At 40.0% G+C, this 14,741-nt stretch overlaps 1 protein-coding gene across 8 annotated transcripts in view; it reads right to left on the minus strand.

Moving 5' to 3' along the window:
• The window catches only part of Blm (BLM RecQ like helicase), a 100,831-nt gene that overhangs the window by 15,660 nt on the left and 70,430 nt on the right, over positions 1-14,741 (minus strand). For all 8 annotated transcript variants that reach the window (XR_015441770.1, XR_015441769.1, XR_015441768.1 and 5 more), the window contains 3 exons: positions 11,196-11,302; positions 9,976-10,136; positions 5,036-5,231 (listed from right to left, as the gene is read on the minus strand). Coding sequence is in view for 4 of the 8 variants with exons in the window: in XM_021264846.2 (XP_021120505.1) it covers positions 5,036-5,231; positions 9,976-10,136; positions 11,196-11,302 (464 nt within the window). In the remaining 4 variants the exon portion in view is untranslated. The remainder of the gene's footprint in view (positions 1-5,035; positions 5,232-9,975; positions 10,137-11,195; positions 11,303-14,741) is intronic.

Below are 14,741 nucleotides of genomic sequence, written 5' to 3' on the forward strand. Positions count from 1 at the left end.
TGGAGATTGAACCCAAGGGGCACTCTATCCCTAAGCCATATCCCTAAGTCTTTTTGATTTTGAGACAGAGTCTTATTCTTGCCCAGGGTGACTTTGAATTGTCAATCCTTCTGTCTGGTGTGCACCAACATGTCCAGCTTTCACAGAACTTTATCAAATATGAAAATTACTGTTAACACCATAGATCAATATAACATCATATTATATTGTAATTCACTGGGTATTTATGTTCACCCCTCAAGACTTTTTAAAATAAATTTTATTTTATCCCACCCCCCCAAGCCCTCTCCCCTCCCTATGTATAAAATCTTTCCATTTTTTCCTTCTATTTTCACTTTTTTCTTGTCCCTTCCTTCCTTTCTCCCTCCCTCCTCCCTCACTCCCCTTCCCATTTGAACACTTTCTATTTACCAACATCCATCATACATTTCAGTCCTTATTTCCACTTTGGTTTCTCACTCCAGAGAAACAATGCGGTACTTAAACATGTGTGCCTGATTTATCTCACTCAAGAATACGGTCTTGGGCCAGGGATTTAGCTTAGCGGTTCTGGTGCCTGCCTTCCAAGAGCAAGGTCCTGAGTTCGATCTCTGGTACCAAAAAAATCACTACAGTCCCAAGGTCCATCCATTTAGCTATAAATGTCTGAAGCTCAACCTTCTTTATTGCAGAGTAGTATTCCATTGTATAAAAAAACCCACATCATCTTTATCCGCTTGTCTGTTGATGGGCACTTGAGCTGCTTCCAAGATTTAGCCATTACAAACTGTGCCACTATAATAAACATGGGTGTGCATATATGGGTGTGGTATGATGCTTTTAATTCTTTCAGGAAGATACTAAGAAGAGGTATATCTGGGTCAAATGGAACCTGTAGTTTTAGTTTCTTGAGAAATCCCCGCACTGATTTCCACAGTGGTTGCACCAGTCTATACTCCCATCAGCAGTGGAGCAGGATTCCTTTTCCCCCACAGTTCCTCCAGCATTTGTTACTGGTTGATTCCTTGATATTGGCCATTCTTTCTAGAGTGAGATGGAATCTCAGTGTTGTTTTAATTTGCATTTCATGAATGGCCAGTGATGTTGAACATTTTTTCATAAATTTATTTGATCTTTCTAATTCTTCACCCGACAAGTTTTTGTTTGTTTTGTTTTAAATTTCAGATGTCCATTTTTGCATTGAGAAAAGAGTTTTGTTTTACAGGAATAAATATTAGAATTTTGCAAATTGGAATTTTTTTTTTTGGACGCTGGAGAGAGAACCCAAGGCCTTGGGTAAGCTAAGCACAAGCTCTCCCACTATGCTACATCTTAGCACCTAAATTTAAATTTTTTCCCAAATTTTCATTAGCCCTAGTGATCTTTCTTATATTTATCAGGTAAATATATACTGAACTGAATATTCAATAGCTAGGGCCTGGAACTATGGCAGTACACTGTCCATGTTTCTGCACATCTAAGGTCAAGACAGTTAAGCCAGTGCTTTCAAAACTGTGTGCCAGGAGCTGGGAGTACAATCAGTGGCAGAGCACTTGCCTAGGATACACAAAGCTCCAGGTTTAGTCCCCAGCACTGAACAGAAAACTAACCAACCGACTGACCAACTGACCAACCAACCAACCAACCTGCATGCCAAGAAACGTGAATTGCTGCAGTGACCTCACAGAAATAGTTTAAATTTAGGGAATCAGCAATACCTGACATTGCTGAATACCACACAAACTGTCTGAGGTAGTTCATGGTTTTAACATTAGACTGTGTATACTGTTTCTTCAATAATACTCTCTCTTTGTAAAGCTGAAAGTTTGGCAGTTGCTATGATTAAAAACAAGTACCTCAAGAAAATGTATGTGAAATAAAATTAAAGTGGCCATGTCTGATTTGATTCCAAGGTTTAAAAACTGCAGATGCACACTTTCTATCAATAAACAATCATGGCTATTTAAGAATAAAGTAGCTGGGTGTGGTGGCTCACACCTGTTATCTCAGCACTCAGGAGGCTGAGGCAGGAGTATCACCATGAGTTTGAGGCTAACCTGGGCTACACAGTGAAGTCAAGACCAGCCTATACTACACAACAAAACTGTCTCAAAAATTTTCCAGTTCATGAATATTAGTTTTTTGAAATGGTTGCTAGGTTCTGAGGAGTTAAGCACTTATTAGATTATTGGACTTATACAAACGCCCCTTGACTTATGATGGAGCCGCATCTTGATAAATGTACTGTATGTTGAAAAATGCATTTAATATGCCTAACTAACATCCTATGCACGCTAGCCTAGCAACAACACTGTATAGAACATTGGCTGTACACCCGTTGAGTGTGGCTGCTGCCCAGCACTGTGAGAGGACTGGACTGCACACCACTAGCTCAGGAAAACATCAAAATTAAAAATTCCTGGTACAGTTTCCACTGACTGTAGATAGCTTTTACATCATTGTAAAGTCCAAAAATCATCAGTGAAAAACCATCACAACTGGGGGAATACGTAAGATTTGCTTAAAAACACAAATGGGAAAGCAAATCATAAACACTCTATTTTTTTTTTTTTGGTACCAGGGATCGAACTCGGGACCTTGCGCTTGCAAGGCAGGCGCCAGAACCACTGAGCTAAATCCCCGGCCCAACACTCTATTTTTTAAAAAAATTTGCTGAGAATTGTTTTTGCACAGTTTAAGAATCATGGGCTCTAGAGTCAAATTAACCTGGGTTCCATTTGGCTTTGCCACTTACTAGCTCTGGATCTCATTTTTCTCCTCTGGAAACAATTAAATACAAGATGACCCACCACTGAGCTACATCCCCAGGCCTTTAAAAAAAATTTTTTTTTTTGGTACTGGGGATCGAACTCAGGATCTTGCGCTTGTGAGACAGGCGCCGGAACCACTAAGCTAAATCCCCAGCCCTTTTAAAAATTTTGAGACAGGATCTTGCTAAGTTTTTTTCTTGTTACCAGGGATCGAACTCGGGTCCTTGAGCTTGCGCAGCAGGCGCCAAAGCCACTGAGCTAAATCCCTGGCAGGGTCTTGCTAAGTTGCCTGGGCTAGTCTCAAACTTGAGATCAACCTGCATCAGTCTCCCAAATATTGGGGAATACAGGCAGGTGCCACCGCACACAGCATTGTAATAAAGTTTTATCCTTTAGGGTTGTGTGAAGATAACATAAGTTGATATGTATAAAGCATTTAAAACAGCATATGGTTAAGTGCTAATGAAATATTACCTATGATAATTACCAGTCCAGTACCAGGGCCACTACTCCCACTATTCCTGTTGCTACTCCCTTACGGATTTGGGGACAAGTCAGTTACAAAATCAGTCTGAAGCTTGCGTTTCTCACAGGACTAATTCTGTCTCACAAGCTGGTTGTTATGGATAAACAGGGCAATAAGATGATACATTCAGGGTTTGGCACTGTGCTTGGTAAGTGCCACTTGCCACGCTCAGCATCTCTGCCAGAGTTCATGAGAGAGTGGTCTCAAAATAGAGAAACGTATTTAGGAAATATATTTAACTATCACCATGGAGTAGAAAAATGGGCAAAAGATATAATAAAATTCTAAAATATGATTCACTTTGACCCAGTAAGTCTAAGTCTAGAAACATAACCTATATACATAACAAACACCAGTTGGGCATGGAGGCACATGCCTATAATTCCAGCTTTCTCAAAGGCTGAGGCAAGAGGACTGCAAATTCAAGCCCAGAGCGGGCAACAGCAACTGAGTGAGACCCTGTCTCAGAATAAAAGATAAAAAAAGAGCTGGGATGTAGCCCAGTACAAAGCCACTGGGTTCAATCCCCAGCTCTGCTAATAGCAGCAGCAACAGCAACAGAAAGAACAACATTGCACAAATGCTCAAAAACATCTGCACAAGGTTGTTTACATTTTCGACAAATGTAATCTAAATATCTACTAAGAGGGGACTGGTTTAATCCTTTTATGCCTAGCATTCTATTTTTGGAATGGCACATCAAAATTTTTTTCTCTTCAAATTCTTGTTCCTTCAATTTTTCTAGGTAAAACATGAACTTCATGTAAAAATTCAAAAAGTTGCAACCTTTGGGATAAATGGGTTAGAAAACAGTAATTCCAAAAATATAATCCCATTTTCCCATTTACATTTTAAAATACATGCACTTGGGAAAGGTAAACACCAAATGCAAGATGTTGCTCGCCTCTAATGGGGAAGAAGAGGGACGAGAGAGAACTGGGATATACATGGGGCTTCAGCTCTGTTGGTTGTATCTTCTCTTTTTTTCGAGACAGAGTCTCACTATGTTGCCCAGGCCGCTGCATGTTTAACTCCTCACTTCTTGGGCTCAAACCATCTTCCTGATTCAGCCTTCCCAGCAGTGGTAACTAAAAGCACACACCACTGCACCCAATTTTGTTTTATTTCTTCATGGTGGTACATAAGAGTTCATTATTTTCCCTCTTTTAATCTTTCTTTGGAATATGTGTTATGTGCAAGGATGCTTGAGAAAATTGAGTCTGAAAGACACAAAGGAATCCAATTACTGGAGTTATTTCTTGGAACAAAACTATATGGGATGATTTGGAAATTTTTTGCCTTGTATATGTCTGCATCACTTGGAGTTTACATACACACATGTACTGCTTTTATAATAAAAATGAACTAAAATATAATTCCAATTTATACTCCCCCCCCCGCCCCGAAGTGGTTTAGCATTGGGCTGCATCCCCAGTCCTTTTTTTGGGGGGGTACCGGGGATTGAACTTGGGTCCTTCCGCTTGAGCAGCAGGTGGTGAAACCACTCAGCTAAATCCCCGGCCCAGATCCCCAGCCCTTTTTATTTTTTGAGACAGGGTCTCGCTAAATTGCTCAGGCTGGCCCTGAACTTGTGATCCTGAGCACTTGGGATTATAGGTATACATCGTGCGCCTGGTTTAAACATTTACTTTTTTATTACTATTTAAAGAAAACCGGACTCAAAGTACCACAATAGCAAGAGTAGATTAATCTCTCAGGACTGAAAATGACAGAATGTCCCCAGCAGAGCTCGCCTTACTCATTATCAGTCTCTTCAGTCTAGTCACATCATGGTAAGTATAGAAAAGCAGGCAGTGAGATATTTCTCCATCTCTTCCAGCTCTGCCGGATTCTTGGTAGTAACCTTCCACGGATTTAGGGAGAGAGGCGTGAATCACAAATCGCACATCAGGTTTGTCAATCCCCATTCCAAATGCAATTGTCGCGCAGATAACCTGATGTGAAAGCAAAAGCTATTAGAGTCAATGCATTTAAAGGAACATTTTAATAATCGATGCTTCTAGCAGCCCTATTCCTTATTTTACTTTAAAATGTACTTGAATATCTTGACTTGCATACTAAGATGAGATTTTCATATTGATGACTTGCAACTCTATTGTGACCCCAGGAGGTAGAGAGCAGCCAGTGACAAGCATGGTGTTCCTGCAGGAGGGAGTGCGAAGCCACTGTAGTTGGCCCGTCATGTGCCCCAGGTGTCTGTCCCCTGCTTCTGTTATGGAGGTGTTATGGTGTTGCTCACATGGCCATGATGCCATCCTGGTCGCTGTCCATAGCAATGTACTGCTCAGGAGCTCTGGGGAGTCGACTGCTGCTCGCTCCTCTGATGGCTCAGGAGAGCAGAAGGCAACAATGGCATCCTCACCTGCTCCAGCGCTGACCACTGGCTCTTCATACCCCACCTTCTTTTAGCCAGCAGCTGATTTCAAAGTCAACTTGTGAAATTTTAGTTGAAACATATATGGATAAAAGTCTGAGAGCAGCTTATATTAAAAAGAAAAATAGAGGTCGGGGATTTAGCTCAGTGGTTCCACTGACTGCCTCGCAAGTGCAAGGACCCAAGTTCGATCCCCAGTACCCCCCCAAAAAAAAGAAAAAGAGAAAAGAAAAACAAGGTCAGGGACTATGGATCTTGACCTAAGCAAATTACTTAGTGAAGCAAGGTGACAGTCACATTTCAGGGGCCAGACAAATAGTTTTTAAGAAAATCCATTTCAGTTGCCAATTTAAGACCTATTTAACCCAGACCAAAATGCTGAATCTACAGGCAAAATTACATTATACAAATAAAGCTGCAAGTCTTTTTTTAGCACTTAAAAAAATCAATTGCTATTGCAAGAATAGTATTTCAAAAGCAACGGAAATATCATGTGGCTAGACTGAGGATACATGACATTTCAGTAGTGTGAGTACCAGCGAGGAACTGCAAGCTACAGGGCATGCAAACAGCAAATGGGTACATTTATCAACACCAAGAAGGCACTGGCCCATACTCTCGATGAGTCGTCCACCCAAACTTACGGCACTTTGATCAAAGGAGAGCTCCTAGGAAAGAAAGCCTACTGTTGCTTCCAGTGGTGGGAGGCTGAATGGGAGTTGTGTCAGGGGCCTCTGAGAGTGGTGACCTCCCCACTGGTGGGCAAGCAGCTGTGAGGCAGGGCCTGCAGGTGCAGCATGAGGATGCAATGATGCCAGCCCTTTCTAAAAGCTTTGACTGGGGCAGGGATTTAGCTCAGTGGTTCCGGCGCCTGCCTCGCAAGTGCAAGGTCCCTAGTTCGATCCCCAGTACAAAAATAAATAAATAAAAGCTTTGACTTCTTTAACTGGGAAAAGTGACTTTGTTGAGCTATTTTTATTTTTTGGTACCGGGGATCAAACTCGGGACTTTGCAAGGCAGGTAGCGGAACCACTGAGCTAAATCCCTGGCCCAGCATCACTTTTGGTACTGGGGATCGAACTCAGGTCCTTGCTCTTGCGAGGCAGGCGGCAGAACCACTGAGCTAAATCCCTAGACCTTTTCCCAGCAACATTTTTTATGAATCGAGATAATCAAGTTTTAATCTCATGACTTTAACAAGATCAAAGCTGTCCAGGTGGTATAAGCTTACATTATATCTTGACTGTAAGGATTAGCTAGGCTAAGGGGAGAAAAATTTAGACCTTACTAATTTTTGAAACTTTTTCTCCCCCTCTAGTACTGGGGTTTGAATCTTTGCACTGAGCTGCATCTCCAGCCCTTTTTAAAATTTTGAGACAGAGTCTTGCCAAGTCATTAAGTTGCACAGGCTGGACTTGAACTTGGCTATCCTCCTGCCTCAGCCTCCTAGAGTGTCACAATTACAGGCATGTACCACTGGGCCTGGTCATATATATATTTTCATTATAAAAATATATTTTTGGGCCGGGGATTTAGCTCAGTGGTTTCGCTGCCTGTTGTGCAAGTACAAGGACCCGAGTTCAATCTCCGGTATCAAAAAAAGTATATATTTTCATTATAGAATACTTATACTAACATAGATGTAAAGAACTTGAAAAAAATTATCCTTAACTACATGATTAGGAATAATCACTCTTACTTCTGCATAGTGGGCATTTTCTTTTCTTTTTTCTTTCTTTTTTCTTTGTACCAAGGATCAAACTCGGGACCTTGAGTTTGCAAGGCAGGCGCCGGAACCACTGAGCTAAATCCCTGGCCCATCAGTTTTCTTTTTGTAATGGTTGAGATTTTGTACTTCTGTCTTCTCTTGGTTTTATTTTTTGCTGTACTGGGGATCAAACCCAGGGCCTTCCTTCCACATGCTAAGTAAGTGCTCTACCACTGAAGTATACCCTTAGCCAGAGATTTTTGTACTTCTGAATTCTCTTATTTGCTGTCTTTCTCATCTATACATCTTAAAAAATTTCCTGCTGGAGTCAGGTGTCATGGCACACAGGTAGCTGTAATCCCAGCTACCTGGGGGGCTGAGGCAGGAAGATTTCAAGTTCCAGCCTAGCCTGGGCAACTTAGTGAGGCCCTGTCTTTCTTTTTTTTGGAGACAGGGTTTTGCTATGTAGTTCAGGCTGGCCTTGAACTCACAGTGATCCTCCCATCTCAGCCTCCTGAATGCTGGGATTACAGGCGTATATCACCATGCCTGGCCTTCTTCCTGGAACTTCTATTATTTGAATGTTAGACCTCCATTAGTTACCTATGAGGCCTTGTGTTTTTTGTTTTTTGTTTTGGTACCAGGGATCGAACTTGGGCCCTTGTGCTTGTGCAGCAGCCAAAACCACTGAGCTAAATCCTCGGCCCTGAGCCCTTGTCTTAAAAGAAAAAAAGGGCTGGGGATGTAGCTCAGTGTAAAGGGCCTGAGTTCAATTCCCCAGTATGTAGAAAACAAAAAACAAAACAAAAACAAAACCCACTGATGTGATTTCCATACCCATATTTCAAAATGGGACCCTGGTGGACACAACCTGTGTATGGTTTCCCAAAGAGGATCTTGTGAGCACAGCACAGAGGTGTCTCATAGTACTGCTACCAAAAACTAAGCACAAGTTTGCTAATTCTAGGAAAATATGCTCGGTTTTAAAATTTGAATTTCAGTAATGAGCAGAGTTGAACTTTTTTTTTTTTCCTGAGACAGGGTCTTACTACATAGTTCGGGCCAGCCTTGAACTCATTAAGTAGTCCAGCTTTACTTTGAGCTTGTAGCAATCCTCCTGCCTCAGCCTCTTGAGTGCTGGGATTACAGACATGTGCCATCAAGATGGCTTGCAAAGAACTTTTTTTTTTTTTTTGGTACCGGAGATCGAACTCGGGTCCTTGCGCTTGCGCAGCAGGCAGTGAAACCACTGAGCTAAATCCCCGGCCCGCAAAGAACTTTTAAAACACATTTGTACTTAGGCCTCTGTACAAGTATTTCTTACTTTTGAGTGATGTGTTTATAGCCTAGGCTCATTTACTATTTGAAACATGTTTTTCTTATCAAAATTTTATAAGGTTAGCAGGATGTGGTGGTGCACATCCATAATCCCAGCACTGTAAAGCTGAGGCAGAAGGATCCAAAGTTCAAACCCAACCTAGGCAACTTAGTGAACCCTGTCTCTAAATAAAACAAGGGCTGGGAATGCAGCTCAGCACAAAGACCCTGAGTTCAATCCCTAGGGCAACAACAAAAATTTTACGAGTGCTTATGTTTTAAGTGTTGAAAATACATTCCTAGTTTGTTGCTGGCCTCTTAATTGTATTTATTGACATAGAAGTACTTAGCATTAAATAATCTGTAGCAATTACTTTCTCCTGAGCTATTTTTAAGCTTAGGTTCTTCTCTATTCAGTTTATACATTGTAAAATAACTACATTTATTTATCTGTAGTTTATTTTAATAAGAAAATCTAAAATGATTACCCTCACCAAGTAACCTGTGCCACTAGCTGAGTAATTTTCTTCTTCATTAATTTTTAATGCCTTCCATATCATTTATTGTTTTTACAAGTTTTCCAGTCTCTTTCTGAACTTCTGTTCCTTTGATCTATATACAATATACTGCAAACCATGTGTTATTATTATTTTTTTTGCCAAATTCTTGGTTATTTTTACTTGAACATTCTTTCAGGCAAACTTTTGAAAAAGTTTGTCAAAGGAAAAACCATTTTAATTTTGATTAAATACATGAATTAATTTAGAAAGACGGAACCTGGTTCAGTGACTATACATCAGTGCATATTTAAAAAGGCCTTTGTTGATTCACCATCACTAACAGCGAGCTGGGTGTGAGATTCTTCAGTCCCAGTCATCCTTCCTCAGCCTCTGCAGACGGCCTCCTGCTTTTTGTTCATGTATGCCATCGATCTCTTTACACTACATGTGACTGCTATAATGGTTTTAACTATCCTGCTGTCTGCCTTGGGCACACTTACTATTCTTAGCTTAAACCTCTACTTCCTTATTTATTTATTTAGTTTTTTTGGTACCGGGGATCAAACTTGGGACTTTTTGTTTGCGAGGCAGGTGGCGGAACCACTGAGCTAAACCCCTGGCAAGGAAAAGCTACTTCCTATTGCCAGTAAACATTTCAATTTTTCCTCCCTCAATTTTTGCCTTTCTCCTCCCCTAACATTCCCATGTTATTTACTACATCATGGACACAATTTCAGTCTTATTTTGATGCTTGCTACTTTTAAGTTAAGACACGTTACCTGGCAGCCGTCCTGGTTGATCCATTTGTGCTGCACTTCATCTCTGGCAGCATCACTGAGGCCGGCGTGATAAGCCAGAGCAGCGAGCCCGTCTTTCTGCAGCGTGTCAGCCATCGTGTCACACTCCCGCCTGGAGAGGCAATAAATGATCCCGGAGTCATCTGCCAAGAGATCAAAACAGTATTGAAAAACAAGAACTTTTAACATAAATAACAATATAGTTTACATTACGTTCTTTTAGAAGGAGGAGTTTGAGCTCAGGGTCTCATAGTTCAGGCTGGCCTTGAACTCACAGCAATCCTGCCTCAGCTTCCTGGGTGCTAAGAATACAGATATGCGCCAGCTTTACATTTTATTAATACCCAGCTTTACATTATATTCTTAGAAATATATGAACCACAAATAGATCTCTATAGTGCTCTTTTAATAAGATGATCACACAGAATAATTCCAGCAAGGAATTCATGCACTGGAAATGAGAATGATTCATGAACTGGACCTGAACAGATCCTGGGCTGTATGTCACATTGGCTCCAAAATGAGAAGTCACCCTTAGTCACACTTTTTTGAGAACATATGGCAATACTTATCAAGAACTTTGGAAATATCTTTTGACTCAGTTTCTTCCTAAGAAACTAATCTGGGCAATAAAGTGGTATAAGGACTTTTGCCAAGTTTTCTTTCTAATTTTAAAAATTAGAAAGATTTTAATGGCACAGTATGGAAACAGTCAAAACAGAAAACTGTGAAATAAAATATACTATAACTATTAAAAGGGTTTTCTAAGTTTATAAAAGACATGGGAATATGCTCAAGATGTAGAAAAGAGGATACATGGAAAACTGCTATGAACATCAGACTCTCACTTTAGTTAATAAAACTCAAAGGCAAACACACTTGGGAAAAGCTACTAAAACAAAGGGCTGAATTATTCATGAACTGATAAAAACCAGAGGAAAGACACTGAAACCAAGAATTATAATATGGATGTGTAGGAGGGAGTATTTAATATATTTTTTGTTAGGGCTTATTGTTATCTAACCAAATGAGATTTTATAATTTCCAGAGTTGACAGAGTTACAATATTCTATTCTATAAATAGCAATTTGGTGCTATCATAATACAAAAAAAATTTCCTAATATGCATAAATTCTATTGTGGTGCTAGACAGACATTTTATCTATTACTTTTACACATATTCATCACATGGTTATACTCACATGGGTGATGCTTTCTGATCCATTCTAAGCAATCAAATGCCACCTTTTTAGGCTTTTTTGGTAATACATAGTATTTCAGATTATGTCTGTTAAAGCTCATGCTAAACCTAGAAGGAGACCCAAACATAAGATGTAGTTATTATGAGAATGTACAGCAATAGCCATTATTATAAACTGAACATGTCCTCGAAATCCTAACCCGCACTGGCACTGCATTAGGAGGTGGGCCCTTTGGGAGGTGATTAGGTCCTGAAGGTGAAGTCATGAATGAGATTAGTGTCTTTATAAAAGCGACCTTGCTGGCTGGTCCCACTTGTGTGGCTACAGGAGGAAGACCGCCATCTACAAAACAGGAAGAGGGAGCTCAACAGTGATGGGATCTGTTGGCACCTTGATCTCATCTCAGCCTCCAGAATTATGTCTCTGGATCTAAATCCAGGCTAGGGTTGCCTGTGCAACCGGCAGCAGGAATCTTCCCACTGTGTGGCATCCAAAGTAGTTGTTTTTCAAATCTTATTCTGTCCCAGTTTATGTGGCTGAGAGGCCTGACTGAGGACCCTCTATTTGCTCTCAGACTTGACACTCTTGTGGGGGTTTTCCCCTCACATCTCTCTCCATCTCTTCTTCCTGGGTTTACTCATTAAGTGTGAATCAAGCCCAAGTGCCTGGCTCTCCCCTCTTCTCCACTGCCTCCTTCAGCACTCGCACTAACTTAAACTTCACCACATATCACATCCATGAGCCCAACTGCTGTCTTCAGCTTAGACGTGTTCTCAGAACTGTGAACCACATTTCAACATCTTTTTAGACCAGTGTTCTAAAACTGAGGTATGCATTCCCCTAGGGCAGTAATGGTGAATCTTTTAGAACTTTCAATGATACAAACAGCCCACTGTGGCACATGTGTCATAGATTTGCTACCACTGCTCTAGGAATTCACAAAGACTTTCTAAGGGTGCATGTACAGATCATTTTCACGAATCCAGTCTCAGTTTTCACATGTACTTTTTCCTTAAGCTGATGTGAGAATGCTCCTGTGGCCTAGACACCCTGCTGGGTGCTTTTTTCCTATTCTTCCTTTTTTACAATTGTCCTCTTGAATTCTAAATGCAGACAAACAAACCCCAATTTTCACCCATTCTGAATTTCACTATCATGCTTTGTTCTACAATATAAAAACCTCCAGATCAAACAAAACAATTTGAAATATAGTATGGATGTATGTGAAACTTTCTTTATTCAAAACATCAGAAATTCCAGGTAGGGTTTCATGTCTTTACCTGTTTTACCTATTTCTGTCAAGGCTGAAGAATAATACTGGGAACAAAGTATTCTGGCCCTTATTGGGAATTCTGATTTCAGTTATATTGAGACTAAAGCAGTGAAAATGAAGATGATTTTCCACTTAAAATCTTGTTTCATCCTTGACTATGATCACAGAATGTTTTACTTTGAGACTTGTGGGACCACTATTGAATCAGAGCTTCAAAACCAGATCTTATGATATCATTTGTAAGTATAAAACACAATGCTTCAAATGGTAGAGTAACGTGGAGCAAATTGTAGCAAAAAAGGTGATAGATAAAAGCTGATACAGCCACGGAGTCTTCTTCTGGTGCTGGGGATACTCCAGCCCCAGCCCCTCCAAGGATGACTCTGCTCATTTAAGGAATTAATTAAAATCATTGCTATGGCAAAGGGAACTGCAGCCTGATAAAATTATAGCATAAAAACAGCTGCTTAGGATAGAAATGATGAAGAAAATCTTGACATTTATTTGAGCAGACTGGCAATGTTGAATGTGAGAATGCTCCAATGGCTGTGCATGAGCATGGGCTTACCCTCCTCCCATTTTAAACCACTTTTTAATTTCAGAAAAGTGCTTTACCTATTTTTTGTAATTTTTAAAAAAAGCTTTGGGTCAAAAAGAAAAACCAAAACAATCATTGGGAAGGCTTACACTGCTGGTGGGAATAATGTAAATGGTGCAGCTACACAACATGGCGATTCTTTAAAAGGTGAAATGGGCTGGGCACGGAGTTCAGGGTCAGAGCACCTGCCTAACAAGCAGAAGGCCCTGGTCTCAATCCCCAGCAAAAAAGAAAAAGAGAAAAATAAAATAAAAAATAAAGTGAACAGAGTTACTGCACAATTCCATTCCTATAGTCAAAAGAATTGAAAAGATCTTAATATCCATATCAGCCAATGAATAATGAGAATGTGACATGCCTATACAATGGAATATTATTCAGTAACAAATCTTCAAGACATTATATTAAATAAAGTAGTCATAAAAGACCAATATCCACTGATTCTATTTACATAAGATATCCAGAACAGGTGAATCTATACACAGAAAGTATATTTCTCTACTTCTCAATAGATTAGAAAGTAAAGTCATAGATTATAAATCCAATCAAAGACACAACAAATATCTACCACAAAAGGAGTCAATAATAATTAAGAGCAATATTCACACAGCTTGTTACTGTGGAAAAGTAAATAGACCCTCAGAGTTTATTATACACAACAAATCTTACTTTACCTGTTGGAAAATAGGATGTTGGGAATTACCAAATATTGAATTAGATAGTTCTTATCAGCTGATGACTAGATAAATAAAATGTGGGATATCTATACAAAAAAATTATTATTATTATTATTTTGCAGTACTGGGAATTAAACTCAGGACCTTGCACTTCCAGGCTGCTGCAGTGCCACTGAGCTAAGCCCCCCCACCCCCGCAAAATACTATTAAACCATAAAAATCAAGCAGAGGGTGGGGGAGAGGCTCAGTGGTAGGGCATGTGCCTAGCACTCACGAGGCACATTATGGATCGATCCTACAGCATGGATGACGTTTGTAAACATCCTTAGTCAAAGAAGTCAGGTGTAGGTGAGGGGGGAATGTGGAGCGGCTGCTAATGAGAATGAGATTTGACAAAAAGTAGTCTAAACTTAGATTGTGGGAACAGAGGCACAATTCTATAAAAGTATTTTTAAAAATTCTGCTAAACTGTACCCTATGAATGGGTGAATTTTATGGTGGGTGAATTTTATCTTGATAAAGAATTTTTTAAAACAACTCTTGATTCTACTCTACCTTGACTAAGGTTGTACTACATAGATGTGTTACAGGCCCAGGGTGGCACATCGGTGCCATGTGAAAATGTAGCATGAAAAATGGAGTCAACTTATGCTCAGTTTGCTGTTTTCAGAACTGAGAAAGTTGTCATAGGGATGTTTTACTATAATTTATGTGAACTGAAAAATGAAGACAGAATTTTTTATGTAAGGAACTAAATCTAACTTGGCTGATTGGTTTGACAATAAAGAACTGGCTTTGCTAATTATATCAGTCACCCTCCACCCCATTTTTCTTTGAGACAGGGTCTTGGTATATACTTCAAGCTGGCCTCGAACTCATGGCAATCCTCCTGGCTCAGCCTTCCAAGTGCTGGGATTATAGGCATGTGCCCTTATGCCTGGCTTCCATTATTTGAAAAACCAAATCTATATCTACAAAGCTTTGACAAAACTATATTT

Source organism: Heterocephalus glaber, unplaced genomic scaffold (assembly GCF_053883595.1).
Source record: "Heterocephalus glaber isolate CG9 unplaced genomic scaffold, H.glaber_assembly_v1.0 deba00001531, whole genome shotgun sequence".
Classification (NCBI taxonomy): domain Eukaryota; kingdom Metazoa; phylum Chordata; class Mammalia; order Rodentia; family Bathyergidae; genus Heterocephalus; species Heterocephalus glaber.